Source organism: Protopterus annectens, chromosome 6.part0, assembly GCF_019279795.1.
Source record: "Protopterus annectens isolate FY-2018-M chromosome 6.part0, PAN1.0, whole genome shotgun sequence".
NCBI lineage: Eukaryota > Metazoa > Chordata > Ceratodontiformes > Protopteridae > Protopterus > Protopterus annectens.
In genome coordinates, this window is record NC_056737.1 from 1,061,297,018 (window position 1) to 1,061,321,727 (window position 24,710).

General features: G+C 35.9%; 1 protein-coding gene across 1 annotated transcript in view; it reads left to right on the forward strand.

Moving 5' to 3' along the window:
• The window catches only part of LOC122803938 (extracellular calcium-sensing receptor-like), a 196,289-nt gene that overhangs the window by 24,426 nt on the left and 147,153 nt on the right, over nucleotides 1–24,710 (forward strand). The window contains exon 3 of the mRNA XM_044073615.1: nucleotides 6,156–6,383. Within this exon, the coding sequence (XP_043929550.1) occupies nucleotides 6,156–6,383 (228 nt within the window). The remainder of the gene's footprint in view (nucleotides 1–6,155; nucleotides 6,384–24,710) is intronic.

The following is a 24,710-nucleotide window of genomic DNA, read 5'->3' on the forward strand; positions in this document are numbered from 1 at the left end:
GTGGGACATTTGTGTTTCTCACAATGGAGTCTTCTATGAACAAGATATTGGATTATGAGGTGGCCTGCTTTATGAGCTTAGATGCTGAGACACTGTGAGGCAAGGCTGAATGTGTCTTGGTGGGTATTGCTGACGTAATGTGCTTTTGAGGTTGATGAGGATACTTATCATGATTTTTTTTATCTTGAAGCCCTTAAGGTTTGGGAAGCTTACGTTTAAGGGCCTCAGCATATATGGATCTATGTGCTTGTCCTGGGTCATCCTTTCCCATCTAAATATAATCACCAGAATCATGTCATACCAACACAATTCAGGGGTAAATGTGAACAATAGTAACAATCTGAATTTCAGCATTTCCTGTCTTCTGGAAGATAACCTATGAACATTATAAATGATTTCCCATTTTAGTGATGTTATTCCTTTTCTTCCTAAGAGGTAATGGTTTCAGGTGAACTCTCTCCTATCAAAAAGTGACTAGCGGTCTGAAATATATACACCAAAGCAGCATTAAACAGATGAGTGTGAAAATATTGTGGGTCAGTGAAAACATTAAATTTAAAACATCACATAAAAGAAAAAAGTGCAACATTTATATAAGTAGTTTCAGTGGTTTGAGAAGATGTACTGCAATAGACGAAATGCCTGCAAAGTTATAGCCTGGATGAAAGAATCTATTTAAAACTATATTAAATAGACAGCTATTATGGGTGTGCATTTTTGAGTATATAAACATTTCCTTATTATGCAACAAACATTATAGGTTTCATGTTCTTGGTGAGTTAAAGTGTTTTGATAGTGTGTCCAGTTTAGTGGAATTTGTTTTAGAACACTGGTCACTCTTTCCTTTAAGGAATGGAATTTATCTGAGATTGGATACATCAGATGTGGAGGGCTAACACTTTTATGGGCAGAATCTTGACAGGTTCCCTGATGGCATTTTATACTTGCTTTGTGCTTAATGGGGAATGTCTGATGGCTAATCTTTGCAGTTAACATTTTTCCCCATAAATTCCTAAAATGAGGTAAGGCATTTCAATTTAAGCCGCCGTCTTGCTAAATAGAACACAATATGAGTTAATTAAGTATTCATATAAGGCTATTTATTCAATCACTTCTCATAATGGCAATGGGTTATCAATGTGCATTTATAATAGCCAGTCCGACTAGTCCTTTCCTTTCTTATAAATTTTTCATTGAACAATTTGTATTCATGTTTGTGCATGTTGGTACAGTGAAGCTTTTGCTATATCATTTTGCCTACCCTAGTTTTCTTGGAATCTGAAGTCATAATCTTAAAATAACATATAACTTAGTGATATAACAGTGACATGGCTATATTTCATTTTTTTTACAGAAATAAATGCTGTGATCTCAGTGGCATGCTTTTTTTTTGTTAATTCTGTTTTTAGATTGGAAAACTTTCATCATGCTACGTAGATGTGTGCACATCTTTCATAACCAAAATGTATGCAAACTATGTTACTGCAGTTTACTTCTGTATTTATGAATTTCAGTATGTTCATTATATTTCCTAGGACACAGATATAACTCTCCATTATAGGTTAATAGGTTCATAAGTAAGTAGTACGCTAGCTGCCCTTGCAGTCCATTTTAAGCCTATCCAGTTTCCCTTTTGTGCTTGAATTACTCTATCCCAATTGGTTTTAGACTGGCCTTACCCATCACGTGGTCTAGAATTATATATTATCCCTACTCAGAATAACTGAGATCATACCATAGATAATTTGAAGGGACCCATGTGTGGAGATAAAGCGTTTTGGAACTGTCTCTGTCCATTAGTAGTACAAGAAGGAGTCCTGGGGGAAAATATTTCCCATTCATAGAGCCAAGTTGAGCTTCAATATGGACAGGGGTGAGTTTTATTGGATACAGTTAGGGGAATCTGTTTCAGAGCAACAGTATTCTCTATGATATAAACCTGTTCCTCCAGTCCTCTCTGTTGAAGTTGCAGAACAGTTTAGAGCCATAGACTGAGTATTTCTGATGCCATTTGACTTGCTGCTGTGTAGTAAATCCATCAGTAATGGGTTGGAGAATGGCTTGCATGTCAGACACAGGTTACCTCTATGCAACCTGTAGGATATCGCGAATAGAGCCAGGGCTTTGAGTTGGTCCATGTAAGATATATTTAGACCTTGTATCCTTTTAGTAAGGTATTTCTGTCAGCATTCCAATTGTTTGCATGTGTGTAGACAGATACAGAATTATTTTCATAATGAGGGCTGAGTGAAGGGGGAACAATAACATTCCTAGATCTGAACACAGTCCCTTTGTTTATAAGTTGTGCAATGTTGGACTTTCTTATGACAATGGACATATGTTGGTCAAAAGTTAGCTCACTGTCCACATCCCAAATCCTGAACAACTGGGTCAACTCTTATGGGCATATTAAAACACAAACACTCTTCTTCTCCTTCCAAAATTCAATACAACTCTGACCCAATTAACCACTGACTGTGGTTAACAAAACAGGCAACTAAGTAAAACAAAATTTCTTTTATTTTCTAGCACTTCGGTGTTTCCACCTTCAAGGAATATCAAACAATAAAAAATACAAAGTGCATACTCTTATATAGCACATTCAATTAATGACACACACCCACTAATTGTACAATGAGTTCCCCTCTTAAAGCAAACATTTCCAGTTTAACTCATTATTTAAACCAGTAGGTGTTAAAGTTTTATACTTTAAAATAAAAATACTTTCTTTATATAATAACATTTGTTTTAATACATTTTCATCATTACCTAAGCATTTCACAGTTTCTAAAACAGTACTTTGTAACAAAGTTATATCACTATTATGAAACATTTTAAAATGTGAAGCAATTATTTTATCTTCCCTTACATTTTTAACATCCCTAATGTGTTCCATGAATTTGATGCAAAATTCCCTCTGTTTCCCCTATGTAATAAAGTCCACATGGACATTTTAGTGCATGTATCACTCCTTTACTTCTACATGTGTAGATGTCTCTAGGTTCAAACTTAACCCCATTTATACTACTAAAAGTACTCACAATATTTGCACAAACGCTACACCTATTCCAGCATACCGTGCCTCGATTTAAAATTGTTGTTGGTATATCCATTTTTGGCATACAAAACTTTCCATGTACTACCATATCCTTCAGGTTTCTTCCCCTTTTATAGGAGAAGAGTGGTTTATCAGTTAAAATATTTGCCAAAACCCTATCTTCCAATAGATATTTCCAATAATATTCTATTAAAGTTTTCACTTCCTCACTTTTAATATTATAAACAGACACATAGTAAATTGCATCTCCTTTTTCCTTGTTTTGTTCATTATATCCTCTCATTTGATATTTATTCCTTTTCTTACATTCATTTCCATTTCTGCCTATACCTATCTCATTCCATATTCTAGTTTGAGCTTATTTCAAAATAACCGGATCATAACCCCTTTGTGAAAACATATAATTTGTCCGTTCCATCTCTTTTATCAATTCACTCTTCTCACTACACAACCTAGAGACACGTACTAATTCACCATAGGGTAAAGCTTCGAGTATATGAGGGGAATGACAGCTCGTGGCATGTAAATATTGGTTACCGTCAAAAAATTTCCTATGAATATTAGACGAAATACTTCCATTCTCCATACCCTCCAGAATAAGGTCTAAATATACCACCCTATTCCCCTTCTGAAGTCCATCAAATGCTAGACCGAAGGGGTTTCTATGCATGTTCAATATAAAGTTATCTACTTCTTCCTTACCCCCTTCACATACAAATATTAAATCATCAATGAAACGGAAATAAAAGTCAACATATTTTTTCATAAAATTCAAATTAAATAAAAACCTTCTTTCAAAAAAAGACATGAAAACCTGTAGGATATCGTGAATAGAGCCAGGGCTTTGAGTTGGTCCATGTAAGATATATTTAAACCTTGTATCCTTTTAGTAAGGTATTTCTGTCAGCATTCCAATTGTTTGCATGTGTGTAGACAGATACAGAATTATTTTCATAATGAGGGCTGAGTGAAGGGGGAACAACAACATTCCTAGATCTGAACACAGTCCCTTTGTTTATAAGTTGTGCAATGTTGGACTTTCTTATGACAATGGACATATGTTGGTCAAAAGTTAGCTCATTGTCCACATCCCAAATCCTGAACAACTGGGTCAACTCTTATGGGCATATTGTCAATGTATATTAGTTTACTTATTTATTTATATTTGTTGACTAGGAGTGTCCGACTGGACGTAGGTCCATTTTCAGTGGAGGCCCGGGGAGAAAAGCTCCACAGTTAAAATAAACAGACAGTAGTTACATTGGATTACATGGCGATTAACAATTTACATAGCAATTACTTACAACATATTGCAGATGAAGAACATAGTACATCAGTAGACAACTAGAATTAGTTGCACGTTAAGGGACAAACCAGCAAGGATATTTTATAATGGGCTAATTACTAGATAGAAATGGCTGATTGGATACATAGCACTCTTTAATGACTTTGTTAGTCAATAAATGACTGTGACTGTTAGACTATGGATTGACCAGTAGATTTCTCTATTTGAGTTTGCATATTCTGATTATAACCTAATTTTGAAATTGTCTGTAAATTCTTGTCTGCTCTTGTATAACAGATGTTAAAGTGTTGCACATAACACTGCACTGCCCTCAGTATATTGTTATAAATCATAATGCAGTTTCTGGTTCACTTTAAAATTACTGGCAGTGATTTGATTCAGTTAAGACTTAGTAGATCATTTGGAATGCCCCATGTATGTTAGTATGATAGAGTGGAAGTCACCAAGTAGCATAGCCTTCTCTCATGTGGATATTTTCATGTGTGTACCTACATATGACCATAAGCCACTCAAAGTGATATGATGGCTTAGCTTCCTTCTCACTTGGAAGTTTCCCTGTGGGTCAGTTGGGGGAGACTGCAAGTGAAAAATGTAAGAGTCCTCCTCTCATTCAATGGCCAGCTACCTATTAAGCATATATAAGTGAGCACTGAAATCTAGAAACTTCCTTATTTATCTGGTGTTAATAGCTGGCTATGGAAGTAAGATGATGGTGGTCTTAGTCACTGCCTAACTAGGCATTTTGTGTCAGGAAGGAGGGGCAAAGGAAGCAATGTAGTGATGGTAGAGGCCATAGGGTAATGGCAATAGGCACAAAGTGGAGAAATTGTGCCACCTAACAGTTGTATATTCACCTCCCAGAGACCTCTTCAACTGAAGAGTAGTGTGTCATTGGCAGAGGTAATTTAATGTAGCCAGGAGTATGGGGAGAAAACTCATGATATGGTTAGTTTGCTGTTAAGGAAATGGTTTATGATAACTACTCTGCTAACATAATAGGGAGCAAGATCTGCTTTTTATTTATAGCATTTAATTACTTACTTACTTAATTAATTAATTAATTCAGTCTCATTATATCCTGTGTATGGTTGTTGGGGAATCTGAACTTGTCTCAACAAGAAATGGAAGCAAGTCCGAGAATCGGTCTTGGACAGGATACTGTTCTGTTGTAGGATGCACACACACACAGACACACACACACACACACACACACACACACACACACACACACACACACACACACACACACACACACACACACACACAGTCTCTCTTTTTCTCTTACAATTTATAACATCACCAGACTCCATGCAGAAATGCCTCTCCCACTCAGGAATCAAAAAAGAAAACTAAGTGCTGTAAGACAGTTATTTAACGAATACAGAAATTTGTTTAAATTCATTATTCCCATGCATCAGCTACCTCGATTACTATGAAGTAGTATCATACATTTCTTGAGCAGTTTATTAGCTTTGCTTGCATTACTCTATGAAGAAACATGTGTTACGGTTTTAAGCATATCATTATATCCAGTAATGTGTGGTATACAAATATTCCCATGCTACTCCTTCTTTATGGGAGAGGGATCATGGGTGATGGTTACATATATGTTTCCCACTGCATGCCAGTTCACCTAAACCCCTAAACCTGCAACCCAAGGAGTTCCAATTGAAAATAGTCATTTCTTTGTAATTTCTAGTAGCTTTACCTTTGGACAGTTCTGGAACACTTGCATCTTGCTATATGTACTAAAACAAACACCCACAACAATATCATTTTCATTGCCTTTAGCTCCTGTACCACCTACAGAATGTGCATTTTAAAAACAAAGCAGGTGAAGAAGTATTCTTTGACATGCACGGTGACCCTCCAGCCATTTATGACATATTAAACTGGCAATTACATCCTAATGGATCGAGCATGTATGTGTCAGTTGGAACTGCTAACTCTCGTGCTCCTCAGGGACAAGAAATTAAGATGAACGAGAGTATTATTCTGTGGAATGGGGAAAATAAACAGGTAAGATATATATGTCATATAAAATACACACACACACACACACACACACACACACACATGCACACTGTGGAATGGGGAAAATAAACAGGTAAGATATATATTTCATATAAAATACACACACACGCACACTGTGGAATGGGGAAAATAAACAGGTAAGATATATATTTCATATAAAATACACACACACGCACACTGTGGAATGGGGAAAATAAACAGGTAGGATATATATTTCATATAAAATACACACACACACACGCACACTGTGGAATGGGGAAAATAAACAGGTAAGATATATATTTCATATAAAATACACACACACACACACACACACACACACACACACACACACACACACACACACACACACACACACACACACAGTACACGTGTGTTATACTGTGTATCACATTTGTACACATTTACATTTATTACATAGAGTCAGTTTATCTAGTCAAGTTAAGTTTACTTGAACAATATTGAACAAATCCAACTGATCAAACTGACACTCACCCAAATTGCCTTTACATGGGGTCAAAGTTTCCTACACCTCCATGTAGTGGGCTACACCTCCTGTGATCCTTCATTAACAAATTCTGTGGTCGTAAACCTTGGGGTACGTTCCTAAAACTTTCAGCTACTGACTCTTGCTTAATCAGCTTTGTTTCTCTGGATTTTACTAAGTGACCTAATCAGATATCATATTTTATAGCCTAAAATTAGCACAAATTAATTTTTATAAATATTTTAGTTATTCACCTGGCAATGATTTTTTTTTCATGATCTATGCATGCTTCTTTCCAAAGTCTATAGAATATCTTGCAAATAAAGTTACAGCTTCCTGGAGAATTGTAAATGTAGCCCATGTTCTGCACAGGGGGTAGGGATGGGGAAAGGGGCTTTAGAAGGGAGAAAGTGATAAAATATAATTTAACAAAGTTAATGGGAAATATGGATTGGGTTAACTCTAAAAAGAATAATAATTTGAACTAGATTATTCTGGGATATGTTCTGTGTTTTTTGTAACTGATTAATTTTGTTGAAGGTCTGATTCTGTCTGTTCTGACTTCTGAAAAAATTTCAAGGTTTTTAGAAAAACTTATATGGAAATTAATAATGTAAGTACTCAGAATGTGTTTGGATCATTCTGTGGTGTTAATTTTCCTTGTTGAGATCACACATTTTTAACTTCATCAATAGAAAGATGTGATCATAATAAAGAATGCCTTTTAATGACTGCCATTATAGGCCATGTCTGACCCAGCTCTGTTAGAAAAGCTACATCTAAAGTAATCCCAAGCCCTCCGCACCACACGGTCCAGAGACCTCAAACTCATTACCACAATCTACAGAACATGCTGGAAGGACAGGTTCATAACCCAGAGACTGCCCATGCTATGGAATAGACTTCCTATACATGTCAAGCAGAGCACCTCACTGGCCCTCTTCAAGAGAAATCTTGATGAGTGGATGGGAAATAGAAAATTCATCCTGGGGATCACTCCAGTGGCTGTACTAGACAGATGCACTGGGAACTAAGGTCGGGTGGCACAATGCTAGGGTGATCCTATGGGCTAGACTTGTAAAGGCTCCAGGGCCATTAGCCTAGTACACACCGATGAACCTATGAACCTATAACACAAAACAATGGCATAAAAGATGTTAAAGAATGAAGGAGGGATGGAGTCAAAGAGACAGAGTCAAAGTAAAAACATTACAATGAAATTACAATATGTTAACTGTACTGCTGACAGCAATGCAGATAATACATTCAAACAATTACTTTACAAGATTTACCACTGCAGTTTAAAATAAAGTATAATACTCAAAAAAATCAAAATAAATCAGTGATTTCTTTAGATTCTGGACCACTGAAGGGCCTAGAAACTGAAGAGAGTTTAAGAAGCATTTTACCATAGAGCAGCTGCTTAAGGTATTTGTCACTGTAATAAGGCCTCGTATTAACAAGATACCGCCTAACGTTTTCCTGACCGTTGAGTAACTAGCTTGTTAAACAGGCCCTATTTGAACAAAATTCTAAACCAGCCAACCCTCCACCATGGAATATGCATTCTCCTTAGCATTCTGTATTGGAATGTTTGTTTTCAAAGGCACATTCCAAATCAGTTAAATGTTGATGTTCATCATATGGTACTCCCTTAGCTATATGGGTTATACCTACCAAGGAAATAACAGCTGGCAAGCTTCCAAAGGTTCATCCATGTATCCTTTCATACAGCTTGAGCTGAGCTGACTAAAAGACAAGTTTAGGTGCAAAGCCCTTCATAGCTTTACTATCGTCAAAGATTACATTCGGCTTTCAAGGACTGACATTTGGCTTGCACTTTGGCTGGGAAGAGATAAGTTCTCTTTGGGGAAAAAAATAGTCCTTTTTCTTAATTTTGTTGATGTTTTATTACTTCTCTATTCAGGGAAGTTATTTTAAATCTAGGAGTGTTGTATTTTAATGGACTGCCTCGACACTGTAATGTACTTCTAAACAAAGTACACATGTTTTTCTGTCAGTTTAGAAGTGGTGTAAAGTAACTGGAAACATTTTTCCTCCAGAGTAATTGTAATTAGTTTACTTTTGTGAGGCTTGCATAGTGTTTTAAAATGTGTTTTACTGTGTTTTTCTGTTAAGAAAGCAACTTTTATGGCATGGTATTGGTTATTGCAGTTGCTGCTTGTCTTCTGCATGAAAGAGGCACCATTTTCAGTTTGACCATGGAACAGACTACTGGTCTCATGTTTGGTCTTTCTTACAGCCACAAAAATTTAAGCAAACAGCCTTTGCCACCACAGAAGACTATCAATTTGCCTGAGCTACAGGTAGGTAACTCTGCTTTGGCCATTTGTTGTACTTCAGGCCACTCATATTTTAACCCTGATGTCTCTGCAGTAGCACCTACAGCCACTATGAACATGGGTTAGCCACATCCTCTGTGGCTGCTGGGGTCCCCTGAATGGGCAAGGGAGAGCAACTCCTGCTGGTCCTTGGGGAGAAGAAAGAGGGAAAGTTTTCCTGCTGTGTTGGAATGCTCTGCCCTTCCCTGGTGAAGCTGCTGCAATGGCAATGGTTGACCCTATTTTTCATTTCAAAGAGAAACAGAAACCAAGATGTAGCTACTCCTCCTCAATTTTCTTTAGATAGGAAGAGTTTACTAGACTTGGATTAGGGTTTAAGAGATTACACCTTCCTGTAAAGTACTTTCTGGTAAAAGAAAGAGGGATTCCTCTTTTTCTTAAGATATTAAAGATTCTGAATCTGAACAACAAGCTGCAAGGGTGGATACAGGGTTTTCCCCTCAGCTTTCTGATTCAGACTCAGAGGAATGCCCAGTTTCTGATTCTCCCAGTGGAGGCTTTCTCTTTCTCTGAGACTATTGCTAGTTTGTGTCAGTTTTTCATTGTGAGAGCACTGAGGTTTCTCAGTCTGTCAGAAAATATTATGAGTTATTATAGAGGAAATTTCCAAAACCTACACTCATTCCTTCTGCTCTGTCTGCTTTAGAGGATGTGTATTTTGCTGCCTGCAGTTTTCCTGATACTCTGCCAGCTGCCCCTAAAAAGGCAGATAGGATATATAAAGGTCCTCATGCTTTTAAATCTTTATGCAGTATTCCCAAACTTGACCCAGCAGCTATAGCTTTAGTAGATCCCACTGCTGGTAAGCAATTAGTTAATTCCAAACCTACTCCTTCTGATAAGGATGGGAAAATTATTGATAGATATTGGAAACAATTGTATATGTCTGCAACTTTGATTTTCAGAATTTCGAATTGTCAGTCTCAAATGTTAAAGTTTGTTCTGACAAATTGTGAAAGTATGAGGAATGTTTTATTTGCAATTTCTTCTTGTGAGGAAAAATCTACTTTAACTTAGCTTCGCCACTCATTGTTTACAGTTTGTGTGTGTGTGTGTGTGTGTGTGTGTGTGTGTGTGTGTGTGTGTGTGTGTGTGTGTGTGTGTGTGTGAGACTCTGTTTTTTACTCAGTTGTTTTTATCGAAAATTTAACAAAACATTAATGTATGATAATAGAAATATTATAAAACAAATATACATATTTAAAAGAACAATAAAAAACAACTAAAATAACGATTTACAACAGTATCTACTGTAAAACAAAGCTTTTTAAGTAGAAAAAGAAATATGATAAGAATGGTTGGTTGTTAATTATTATATATTATATGAAGAAGTGATTCTAGATGCTCTTGTCTTGATTGTGATGAGTTCAAGATGACAAACATCAGTTGCTAAGCGTACAAATTCCTTCGTGGTAGGAGTAGTCTGATTCTTCCATTTCCTGGTGATGACTTTTCTTGCTAATGTTAAGATACTCTGTAAAAGAGGGTATTTTATTTTTGTGACACAAATGGGAATATGTGTATGAAATAAAATAAGAGATTTGGTCAGAATAAATTTATCATTAAAAACAAACTGTAATAGAGAATTCATATTATCCCATATGTATATATTTTAAGTTTTATACAATCATAAAACATACTCTGCCAGCCGACTTTAACATTTAGTTTATTTCTCCAGCATCCTATATCTTTATTAAACATCAGTTCATCTTTATGTGGTGTAATAAAGGTTCTATGTAAGAACTTTCAATAGAATATCTTCCACCTTTGTGATGAAATAGTTTGTTTTGAAGATCAGAGCATTATTTTTTGTCATCTTCATTTGGGGAGTTATTAACAAATCTAAAATAATCCCAGTAACTTTGTCTGTGACATACTGTTGATTTCTTAAGTACCTTATATAGTTTAGCTAGAAGTCCCTTTCCAATTATACTCTGGTGCATTAGAATAATAAGTAAATCAATGAATGTGGAGAAAGAATTTCTAACTATTGATAGTATTAGATTAATGTTATGTTCATCCAATTGTCTACACATTTGAATTTCTAACCACAAGTTTTTGCTTAACTCAAAATATTAATGATATGGTCAAGTGTCTGTATCATAACATTGACAGCTTAGGTCATCGAATCCTAAAACATTGACACTTAAGCATCAAAAGCTGACAATAGCGAATGGCCACATCATCAAATTCTTTCCTCAGGAAAGAATTTTGGTGGTCATCCATAAACAAAATAAACAAACACACCCAAACATAGTAGGGGGCTTCGCCCCCCCCCCCACACTCCAGATGTGGGGAGCTATGCCCCTCACACCCCCTAACTAAATAAACCAACTCCGTGATCGCTCTACATTGGGGTAAGGGCAACTCACTGATCATGTCCATGCAAATTCTTTCCCGAGGAAAGAATTTGATGATGTGACCGTTCACTATTTTAAGCTTTCAATGCTTAGGTGTCAGTGTTTAAGCATTCAACAACCTAAGCTGTCAACAATTTGGGTCTATATTAGAACATCGAAGTTTCAAAACTTCAAATGTTCTAATATCGACCCCTATTCAGCGAAAGCTGAAAACATCGAACATACAGAACAGCAAATTTTTTCCTAGGGAAAAATTTGCTGTTCCAAAACACATACACACAACACAAGTACACCAAACAAACAGCAATCCACACACATACACCTAAAATCTTACACCTAACCCTACAATAAACTAAACACACACCACTAACTATCCACTTACTTTAATCAAAACCCTAACCCAAGGTCTATCACTATCACACACTCACCTCACCCACGTCTTACCCCTAACTCACCTACCCCACCATAACCCTCACGTCCACACAATCGCACCCTAACCCTAACTCACCTAACCTGCCCTAACCCTCACTTCCACACAATCGCACACATACCTAACCCGCGTCCTTATCCTAACTCACCTAACCCACCCTAACCCTCACATCCACACAATCGCACACATACCTAACCCACACCCTAACCCTAACTAACCTAACCCGCACTCAATCGCACACTTACCTAAACCCAACCCATAACGTTCCACCACAGAGCTGAAAATACTGAAGCAACAGAAACAGACAACCAAATTCTTTCCCTAGGAAAAAATTTGGTTTTCTGTTGCTTCAATATTTTCAGCTTTCACTGAATAGGGGTCGATATTAGAACATTCGAAGTTTTGAAACTTCGATGTTCTAATATAGACCCCGACAATTCAATAGGAACCCTATGGTCAACATTTTGTAACTCCCCATCATCTACTAATTTATACCAGTATAACGGGTTTTTGTCTTTAAATGTAGTAATTTTTGTTAACTTAAATGTATTAATACTATTTTGAGTGTAGGCAGTTGGAAATGCAAAGAGAATCAATGCTTTATATTCAGGGTTCTTGAAAATTAAATTTTTAATGGAGGTTATTATCATATTAATATAATAAGAGTTAAATGGTTTGTTTTTATTTTCTAGAAAATAGTTTTTTTTTACTAACCAATGAAACTTATTAGTATAGCATGATATAGTTTTGTTAAATTATTGGATTTATACCAAATACCTCCATGAATATCTTTCCATTTGGCATTTTAATTATTTAACCAAATAATTATTGTCTTAACAATTGAAGATAAGGATCATAATTCTAAATCTGGAAGACCAATACCACCCGATGTCCAATCTCTAATGTGATTGTTTAAAGCAAATCTAGGCTTATTAGGAAACCATAAAAATCTCAGAAAGAAATAATTATACTTTTTTATATTGTTTTTTGGGAATGGGAGGGATAAAGATTGAATTATATATCAAATTTTAGGAGGGATAACCATTTTAATTAAGGAGAGTGTCTCTTCCATAGTGAAAAAAAAGTTTGTTTTATGGAATTTAAGTTATTATTATAGTTAAGGGTTGTTATATCTTTAATATTATCAGACAAGATTATCCCTAAGTAAATGATTTTACCATCTTTCATAATGTATTTATTAATCTTATAATTAACAGTTAGTATTTTAGTCTTTTTCTCATTAAAACTGAGTCCCAATTTCTTCTGGAATATTCCTATTGCTTGGAATACTGCAGTAAGAGAGGAACTGCAATCAGTCAAAGTTAATAGGATGTCATCTGAAAATACTTGTATTTTGGGGATTAAATCATTATATATTAGTATGCCTTTGATGTTTTACTTTATTTTACATAATTTGCAAAAGGTTTTATAACTAGCGCAAAAAGCAATTGGGACAAGGGAAAATCCTGTTTAGTATTTTTAGTAATCGTGATTGATTAGGGAGTTTTCATAGAGAAGTTTGATTAATTGTAAGAAATAGTTTGAAAATTTACATTCTTCTGGTACTAATTGTAAATACTCCCAATTAACTGAATCAAATCTACTACTGATATCCGGACTAGCCAAAGTTAGTTCTTTTTTGAATTATTAGTATAGCCAATTATTGTATTCTGTTGATATTATCATAAATGTTCCTGTTCATTATAAACTCAGTCTGATCATTGTTTATCAACATCATATTCTTTCCTCAGGATTTCCATGAATATTTTATACTCTACATTAAATAATGAAATTGGTCTATATGAAGAACATTGTGTTGAGTCCTTGTCAGGTTTTAAAATTGGAGATATTATGGTGTATTTCCAAGATGGGGGTACTTTTGTAAGTCCTTTAACTACTGTCAATACCTGTAGTAAAATACTCTAGGCATCCTTAGTCATGAGTGTGCATAGTTCAGGTATTATACCATTGTTTCCAAGTGTCTTATTGGGTTTTACTTTATTAATTTGAACTTTGAGTTCAGACATTGATATAGGCTTGTTGGTTATTTTTATTTGATCCTCTGACAGTGTATTTTCAGTATATATTTTTATAAATGTTTTAATTAGATCTTATGCATCTACTGTTGGTTTGTGTTGATTAATCTTATTAAAATGAGACCTGAAAACATTCAGAATATCTTCTATTTCAGTAACCTTCTTTTTACTACTAACCTTCTTTTTACTATTTGATGTGTTTAGATTTAACAATCATTTTTGTTCTAGTAGCCAATTTATGCATGGATTTAGGATTATGGAATAATTAGTTATTTTAATATTTTCTAAATTTATCATATTTTTATGTTGTAAAATTTCTAAATATTTACTGTTTAAGTTATTTATTTTTTCTGTTATTATTTCCTTTTTGACTAGCTAATTTTAACTTACCAATTTTCACATGTAAATCTATCAGTTCATTGCCCCATTGTTTCTTTTACCATGCATACCAACTTGTAATTTTGCCAAAAAGATATTCTTTTAAAATGTCCCATACAAAAATCTCTGAGGTGTTACCTGTATAATTAATTTCAATAAAAGTTTGAATTTCTTTATTAAAGAACTCCTTAAAGTCTTTCATATTGGTTATATATACAGGAATCCTTTTAATTGGGATGTTATTACTAGAATTCAATATAACATCAAATGTTATCGCATTGTGATCTGACAGTGGGCAAGAGACTACATTAACATTATCTATTCTACTAGTGATCTCATTTGAAACATATAGTCTGTTTGTGATTGTGTCTCATGCCTGTGTGAGAAATGTGTAAAGAAGAGTGAATCTGATACTGAAAACTCATTTATATCTCTCATATTACATAGGTTAGTGAACTCCATCAAAGTCTTGACTGAGGCAGGTTTCTTCCTTTTACAGTTAGTGTTGGTATCCTTGTCAAATAAAATACAATTAAAGTCACCTGCAAAAATAATGTTTCCCTTTGCTATGTGTATTATTTCCCCCAGCTGTTAATTGTTTGTATTCCTAATCCAGGTATCTAATAGACATTAATAAAAGTATATAGTTTTTTTTGAATTTCTAAAGTGACTGAACAAAGCATGCCTTTTTCATCACTAAATGTATTTTGGATTTTAGGTACAGGCAAATAATTATTCCATAAAATAGCCACCCCTCTTATCTTTTGTTTCTAATCAGAGCTATTCAATACAGAATAGTGTTTAGTATTAAATCTGTCCAAATCTTCTTTTCTTAAATGTGTTTCCTGTAAAAATGTAACTTGGAACAAATATATTTTAAAATGTTATATAAACTACCCCTTTTACAACCATTATTTAAACCACTGATATTAACTGTTATGCATTTCAAGTTGGCCATACTATCGAAATAGGAAAAATAAATAAGTATTACACATAATACCTTCATATATTTCCAAATAATATGGTACTGAAAAACTATTATTATATCTAGTGAATTGTTTACTCATAGATATAAGCTTAAGATAGTTGAGATTGTTAACTTTAGATGTTCTATCAAGAAAAGTCTACACCAAAAAAAAAATAATAATAATTTGTAAGCTACTATACATGCACTGTTCTTTCCTGTCTCCACTATTGAGTTTAAAACTCCAAGTTTGAATAGCAATGCTATTCAAATGCTACCACCTACCCACAAATAAATTTCTAGCATCACTCTTCTACTTTTAAAGTTATATGTGAAACATCTAACTTATTTATCAAAATTAAACTGAGTTAGTATATACATAATACTCACATTATAAACACTCATTTGCTTGTTATAAAACTTACAAACTGTAAAGTATAGCAGATCTTGTAGTCATTTGGTTCTATTCTGTTTATAAGAGTCTATATAGTATTATAATAAATCCAATCATGTCTTTCAGTTCTGAGAAAAAAAAGAGATTAACACAGGCAGTGATGCAAACAATCCCAGAGAAGCTGGCAGGGGCCCCTGGGAGACTTTTTTCTTTGTAAATGGCAGAGCACCTTGGAATGGGGTCACCATGAGAGAGGGGCCTGTACTCTGGAAAGTGTCGTTATCGAGTGCTGACTTGTCGGAGCATGGGTTAAATTCTTGCCTAGGCTTGTAAGGGCCTCAAGGCCAATAGCCTAGTAACTTCCTATGATCCAATTATCCTATGAACACGGGGTCTACTTTACAAGATCGAAATACCAGTAGGACGACTTTTAAAAGGTTGAGACCACAACACTGAATGGTCATAATGCTGACAGTTTAATCATTGACTCTCAGAAAAATGAATCCATAAAATGCAGGCTTACCTCTCATTTAATTCACTAATGGAAGTAAAAACTCATCCTGTATAAATAGTGCACTATCACTTTAAATCTCTGTAATATGTACCTGAGTCTATCCTAAACCCTGCCCCCCAACCAATAGCCACGTACTCATACAAAATCCCACTGCATATTCATGAAAATATCTGCACCATCTACATGAATATTCATTGGATATTTCTCAGTTCAATTATTACAATTATTTTATTTTCAATTTTTACATTTTTGCAGGGGGGCTGTGCCCTTTGCACCTCCCATTGGAGGCTGCGTCCCGTGAAGCCCCTGCAAATTAAATATACCAACTCCAAGACTGCACTACAGTGCAGAAAAGAGCACATTTCCTGTTCCACTCAGCAATATTCAGCATTTTAGGCTTTCAATCTTGTAAACATCTGTATAGTCATATAAAACTTTGGCATTATGGTCTCTGCATTTTAATAGTAGGTCTACTGTTTTTTTTTATCTTTTATAGTAGACCCATTAACACAGATAAAAGACAATAAATATAACACTGTTTATAATAATCAGGCTATATTACTAATATCTAATATGCTATTATATATTATTGATAATGAGACTAACTAGTTAACTATTGAAACTTCATTCTGACTACAGCACTGTACATGCAAGGATATTATGGCAGACACATTTGATATTTCAAAGAACAAATAAACTCTAAAAAAATGTTTGTTTCTATTTGTGAGGACTTGCATATACAATTATCTTTCAAAACATTTATCTTTTATAAATAGGATACCATATTCACTAGAACATACTGTGAGGTATAAAATAGTAAAAGAGTAACTGTGGTGTCTAAAATAACTAATAATATATTCCCAGAATTATATTTGTACTGAGGGATAACACATGATTGGTAATATGCCCACTACACTCTTTTTAAGAGCCACACGAATTCCTAGCTTATCAAAATGACTATGTAATTTTGTCTGACTTTATGGAAAACATATAACCAAGACAAATAAATACAAACTGTAAAAACAAAAAAAAAAACTAAGGGAGACTAGTAGTTTTGTGCGGATTTTACTTTACTGGAAAGGCTCACCCAGATTCTGCTACAGTTTGCTGTGAGCGAAAGGTTAGTTTGCTTTTTATTTGTGTTTTGTATTACTTTATTGCATTTTTCTATTTTGTATACTGTGAATTGTTTACTTTACATTGTGTTTTACTTGTATTCTGCTTTTAACTGCATACTAAAACTTGAAAAGAGACCACAGCTCTCTCTTGTGAGCCAGACAGATTTTTTTTTCCACCCGGTTACTGTTGTATTCTTAAACACCACTGTCTTTCTAGTTGCCTGCCCCTTATGTTAATTTGACTATATATCTCATTTCCTCTCTGCTTTTACTGGCTGGTGTGAGTAAGCACAAAACTATCATTTTGTGAAATCACTCCCCTTCAACTATTTAAATTTATTGGCCATCCTACTGTATCCCATAGTACCAAAATACAAAAGTGACCACTCCCTTTCAATCTACCTTGCTGTTTTAAAAATAGTGACTCTCCACCTCCACCAGGGGCAGCAATATCCTGGACCTGGTCCTTACCATTATGGGTAACTGGGTTCCATGCCAGAGGTTAGCTCCTCTCTGGTCAGATCCGACCACAAGCTAATCACTCTAGACATCCATATCCCACCCCCACCCCCATTAATTAAACCACCATCAAAAACTACTCCAAAGCCAACTTCATGCTTCTTAAGACAGAAGTGGCAAACTTCACGACACCCATGCAGATGGAAAATAGAGGTACGACTGCTGAATCTTACACAAATGCACTGTATATGCACATACATGAGTGTATGGATTGTGCCATCCTCAACAGAACCAAGATGCTATCCTCCAAGAAAAGGAAGCCAATCTGGTGGCCCCCTGCCATAAACAAACTCTACAACATAAGGAAGAAGCTGTTGCAAAAAAGAGTAAAATCCCAAGATTGGAGGAACTCTCTGGTCAGCCTCAGCAAGAAGCTGAGATCCCTCATAAAATCCTCCAAAGCCAGTTATGAAAATAAAATCACCACTGATTCCAAAAACAACCACAATGCATTCTACAGCTATGTCAAGAATCTCAGTGGCAACACTCAAATCTGCTCTGAGCTACAGCACAATGGCACTAAATATACAGAACCAACCGATATTGCCAACATCCTGACAGATAGGTTCAGTGTTAACTTTACCCCCCCCTTCAAAAGGCCCATCTTAATACCAGAAGAATGCAAAGTCCCTGTAATCACAGATGAACAGGTAAAGACTGCACTTTCCAAAGCCAAGAACACAGCATCCATGGGACCAAACAACATCCCAGGCTGCATACTGCATGAACTACAGAACAAACTGGTACCCCACCTAAGTACCATGTTCAATCATAGCCTCACCTCAGGCTATGTGCCTACTGAATGGTGCACAGTGATGGTTATCCCAGTCCACAAAGGGGGTGCCACCACTGACCCCGGAAACTACCACCCCATTAGCTTGATGAGCCTGGTCTGCAAGGCCATGGAATGTATCATCTTGGAGCTTATAAACAAAGACATAGGTAACCTCCAAACCCTGGACCCCACTCAGTTTGGGTTTATTAAAGGTAGATCATGTCTACTAAACCTGATTGACATCTTTGAAGCAGTCACCTGAGCCCTAGACAAGGGCAAGATAGTGCACACAGCATATATTGACCTCGCCAAGGCTTTCGATACCATCCTCCACTCTGGAATTATAGATAAACTCACTAAACTGGGCATAAATCCCTATGTCACAAGATGGGTGGCCAACTGGCTCACTGACAGAACCCACACAGTAAAAGTAGCTGACTCCAAGTCCAACTTCAAAACAGTGATAAGTGGAGTACCACAGGGCTCTGTCCTGGGTCCTGTCCTGTTCGGCATCTACTTCTCTGAAGTGCAAGCCAACACAGAGGGTCTTTGGCTAACAAAGTTCGCAGATGACTGCAAACTGGGAGCCATAATAGAATCACCTAATAATGTAGACATTCTACAAAAGGTCCTCACAGAGACAGATGCTTGGTGTCAAAGTCATAGCCTCAAGCTCAATGCCAAGAGGTGCATTGTCATCCCATTTGGGAAAAACTCAGTACCCATGAACTACCACACAGGCAGTAGCTCACTAAACACTGAAAGTGTAATAAGAGACCTCGGGACACAGGTGGACAGTAGTCTCTCCTTTGATAACCACATCGCCACAGTAGTCAGGAAATCCTTCTATGTGGCACACCTCATCACAAAAGGGTTCTCCTCTAGAAAAAAAGAGGTCATTGCTCCTCACTACTCATCCCTCATCAGACCCATTATAGAGTACAATGCCCCATTTGGCAAGTATCTCACAAGACACCTACAACAATTCAAAAGGCCACAGAAATACCTCACTCAGAGGATTACCGGCCTCAAACAGATGCCATACACAGACCATCTCAAAAAACTCCAGCTCTACTCCGTCGAATATCGCCTACTCAGAGGCGATCTCTGCCTAACATACAAAGCTATGTCAAACCCAGAGCTGTTGGACATGCTACACTTAAAGAAATCCCAGTCTCTCTGAACCACATGCTCCAGGGACCTAAACCGTGTCACCACAATAAGCAGAACATGCTGGAGGGATAGATTCCTGTCCCAGAGACTTCCCATACTCTGGAACAAACTACCCATTCATGTCAAGCAAAGCTCCTCACTGGTCCTCTTTAAGAAAAATCTTGATGACTGGCTGGGAAATAGAAAATTCACTCCGGTGATCACTTCTGCAGAACTGCTCGACATGGGCACAAGAAAATAAGTTTCTTGGGTGGCGAAAGCCAAGGAACCTTTTTGGCTAGGGTTATATAGGCCCCAGAGCCAATAGCCTAGTATATGAACATATGATTCTACTAGTCTCCCTTTGTTTTTTTGTTTTGTGGAAAACATGTTATTACTTTCATATTAGCCCCTTCTTTACTATGTATCAAACTTTCAGTTAACATTCAGAGCTTGAGCTTCTAATATTACCATGTATTTGAGCTCTTCACTTCCTGCTCAAAAAGCACATCCCCACAGAAACCAACACAGATCATCACCACAGCCACTGTCATAAACATATAGATATTTATTGCCCACATATGCAGAACAAATCAACCAAGCAAGGGGTTGACATCAACAGACATAAACAAAATCATCCTCTCTTCTTTAAATTAATGAATTAATAGAACACTATAAACTATAAACTATAAAATACATTATATAATTTAAAGGAAAACTCCAACTTAGAATTAAAAAAACATGTTTCTTTTCATTGTATCTTTGTTTTCTGAACTATTTTAATGTCTCAAAATCACTCCAACTGCTTCTTTTACAATTTTAATGTTTTCCCTTCAAAATGGTGGATGATGGGGCCTGCCTTAATAATGTGATCTTGTTTTCTTGCTTTCATTCCTTCTTCCCAGAATACATTTCAATTCCTCTTTATATGAATAATGCTAGACATAAGGAAGTGGTGTTGTTTTCTCATGCCATTAAGATGGAATGGCAGGACTGTGAAGCATTGTCATCTAAACACACCTTCTGTAACAGAGCTACTTCCAAGTTTCCCTAACTGGGCCTCATTTATGTGTCTATCGGAGCTTGTTCTATGCTATAAATAGCTGCTAGCTACTTCCCGCAAAAGAAAGCAGGTAAATAGTGGACTTTTGTAATGGGATTTTTTTTTTTTTGTAGTTCTAAAAGAATTGGCCGAACGTCCCTCACACATTCATACTGAGGTGTGAAAACTCTCACTGCAGTAAATGATGCTTGCTGTACATTTTAAGGTTGACAAGTAGTAGGACTCCAAACTAAGGCTGTTTACTACTTCCCAATGCTTTCAGTAGGAAGGTTTTTCTCTCTCATGAATGATACAGAATTAAAATTTGCTTTACTAGTTCATTAATTATTTCTGTCATGTCCACCCCCTTTTTTTTCTATTTCATATTTATTTATATTTTGGTAACAAGGAAAGTGAACTGGTCTCAGTACCCTTTTCAGCTACAACTGAGGCTACATCAGCAAATATAATAGCAAGTAATACATGCACTTAGCAATACAAAGAAAAAAAATACTAACATAAAGACATTGACAAAGACTGCATTTGCAACACATAGCCAATGTGTGATGGTGAATAAGTAAAACATTAAACAACATTTACTAGAATGTATACTAATAATGATTAACTCTACAATGTTAAGTTTATTATAAATAATGAATTGCATGCACCCAAATTGCACACACACACACACACACACACACACACACACACACACACACACACACACACACATAGTATTTGTGTATGTGTTTGTGCATATGTGATTGTGTGTGTGTGTGTGTGTGTGTGTGTATGTCTGTGTATAAATATAAATATAACTATATATATATGTACATGTGTACAAAAAGTGTGTGTGTGTGTGTGTGTGTGTGTGTGTGTGTGTGTGTGTGTGTGTGTGTGTGTGTGTGTGTGTGTGTGTGTAATGGAACTAGATTATATGCCTATGTGTGTACTTCATGCCCTTTAAAGAAACAGAAAATTTCCAATTTGATTTGTTTAACTGTATATGTGTGTCTACACATAAACGCACACACACACACACACACACACACACACACACACACACACACACACATATACATATATATATATATATATATATATATATATATATATATATATGTGTGTGTGTGTGTGAGTGCATAAAAATGTTAGTGACATGTAGAGTACTATATGTGGGATGCAGTACTGTGTTTAAATGCGTATGTCTGATTGTCTGTCTGTGTGTGTATGCATTTAAACACAGTTAAGCACTTCTGATTTCCTTATCTTTATGTTTTAAAGCAAGAGCACATAGTAAACATACATTAAATAAATTCAGCTGAATATTATGGTTGCCATCAATGGTCACATTGCCTCTGTAGAATACAAAATGCTTGTGCACTCTAACAATGTAAGGACCGACTCAAAGTCGATGGGAATCTCTTACCATGGATCTGCGTGTACCAGATATGCATCCTCCTCTGGAAGGATGTCACAAAAATGCATAAAAGACCTTTTATCAACATTAACATTATGTCTAGTTGATAGGGTTGCCCCTTGTCTTTTTTTCTGCAGTTCTGTCCTGTGTGTGTGTGTGTGTGTGGGGGGGGGGGGGGATTGAAAATGGTGAATGTTTTTATACTTTACAAGAAAAAACATTTTCTAACTTTTCTCTAAATGTCACAGAAATCGCTGATGCTACATTTAAGTTATCTTAACATATACACTATTATAAATAACCAAAATTTAAAGCTTAGTATTTCAATACTTTGTTGCTGTTTATGTAAATTTGTCAGAAGAGGTGACAACTGCCGTTAAACCTCTGATTGATCTAATTGCGTTGTTTTGCTATGAAAGGGGAGTGTTAAGTCCTCCTCCTCCTCTCTCCAATAAAAACAGTGGAAAACAGTTCCATAGCTTTATATCTTTTTTTATATCAGTTGCTGTGTTCCTGACATTAGCAGGATTAATTGTCCATCTAAGATTGACATCAGTACCTGACAGGGTAAACTACAGATTTAACTATGTCTATGACACATCATACAGGTGGAGACAAATTTCTTTGCAAAATATGTGAGATCTTAAGCTTAAAAAAAGTAGGTGGGCTTTTCCTTCCTTTGATTCCAATGCAAGGAAATAAAAGTTTTAAAAAGTACAAGCAGGTTTCTGGTACCTACACAATACTGCAAACATATTGTAGGGAGAAAAGAAACCCAAGGATTGAGTTAAACTGTATTATACAATGACCCCCCCCCCCATTAATATTCTAAAACGTGCATGCTGATTGGTCAGCGTGCATGTTGTAAATCAGAGTTATACTAATGGAAAAAGGTCCTGTCGCAGTTTTTCAATTAGTATAACTCTTTTTTTTAAAGCAACGGAGAACGCAAGATCTCCGTTGCTTTTTACACACTGTCTCGCTATGTTAAACAAGTTTAACATAGCGAGACACCTTTAAAAAAAGTAACGGAGATCTTTTCCTATCTCCGTTGCTTTTTTAAAGGTGTCTCACTATGTTAAATGGGTTTAACATAGCGAGACAGCTTTAAAAAAAGCAAAGGAGATTGTCCGTTGCTTTTTTTAAAGCTGTCTCGCTATGTTAAACTCCTTTAACATAGCGAGACACTTTGTAAAAAGCAACGGAGATCTTGCTTTCTCTGTTGCTTTTGCCCACAGCTCTGATGTACTGCATAAGCATATGCATGCGCAGTATATCAGAACTGCCGCAGAATACCAAACAGCTGCGGAAGGGCAGCAAGGAGGCATTATACAATGCCATTATTTAAGAAAAGTAATTATTTTTTTTCTTAAATAATGTCATTGTATAATAGCAATAACCCACTTCTGGGTGTGGGTAATGCTGGATTTACCTACAGTTGTCTTTGTTTGACCACTCGGGCTTCGCCCTCATGACCAAACCACACCAACCGTGGGTAAATCCAGCATTACCCACATCCAGGCATGGGTTATTGCCATAAGAAAGGGTGGTGCTGTCCTTTACAGAAAGAAATACAGGTTTTACAAGTGATAAAATAGTAAATGTAACAGATAGCACAAGTTAATTAACACCTTCTTACTATTTTGTATTCAATTTATGTTAAAATCAAGCATAAAACAACATTTTATCCAGTATTTCTTACACAAGCACATATACACACAGACATACACACACATGCACAAAATAACTCTGTATAAATTTTCTCCTGAGAGAAAAGGGCGGGAAAGAAACATTATATTAAAAACTGTTCTGAGAGAGGGAAAGACCACTGTCAGTAAACAACTTTTACTCATGTTACACTGAGAAAGAAGGCTGTATAAGTGGTTAAAACCAACCTGCTGCCTGCTATTTAAGAACCTATGCTGTAACACTTCTTGTCATTTTATTTTTTTGTTATAACTATTTGGTACTCTCTCTCTCTCTCTATTTCTTTTTTTTTTTGTATAGCTATCAGGGGAGGGGAGAACAAAAGAATAACTCACAAGTTTCCAAGTAAAACCCCAGTGTTCAAGGGTCCGCTTCTAAATCTTGAAACCTCATAATCTCAAAATTCAAAATTCTGAGTCCAAAATCTTGAAAGTTCAAAATACTGAAAACTCAAAATACCGAATTTCATAATATTGAAAAAACAGAGTACACCAACACTTACAATATTCCAGCACAACTACATAACAAAACATAATACTCTTCTCCAGACTATGCGGGGGGCTGCACCACCCACATCCGCTGCTACTTAAATATATCAACTCTGAGATCGCTTTCCACAACAGAAAATGGCAAACATACCATTACGTGCTTCA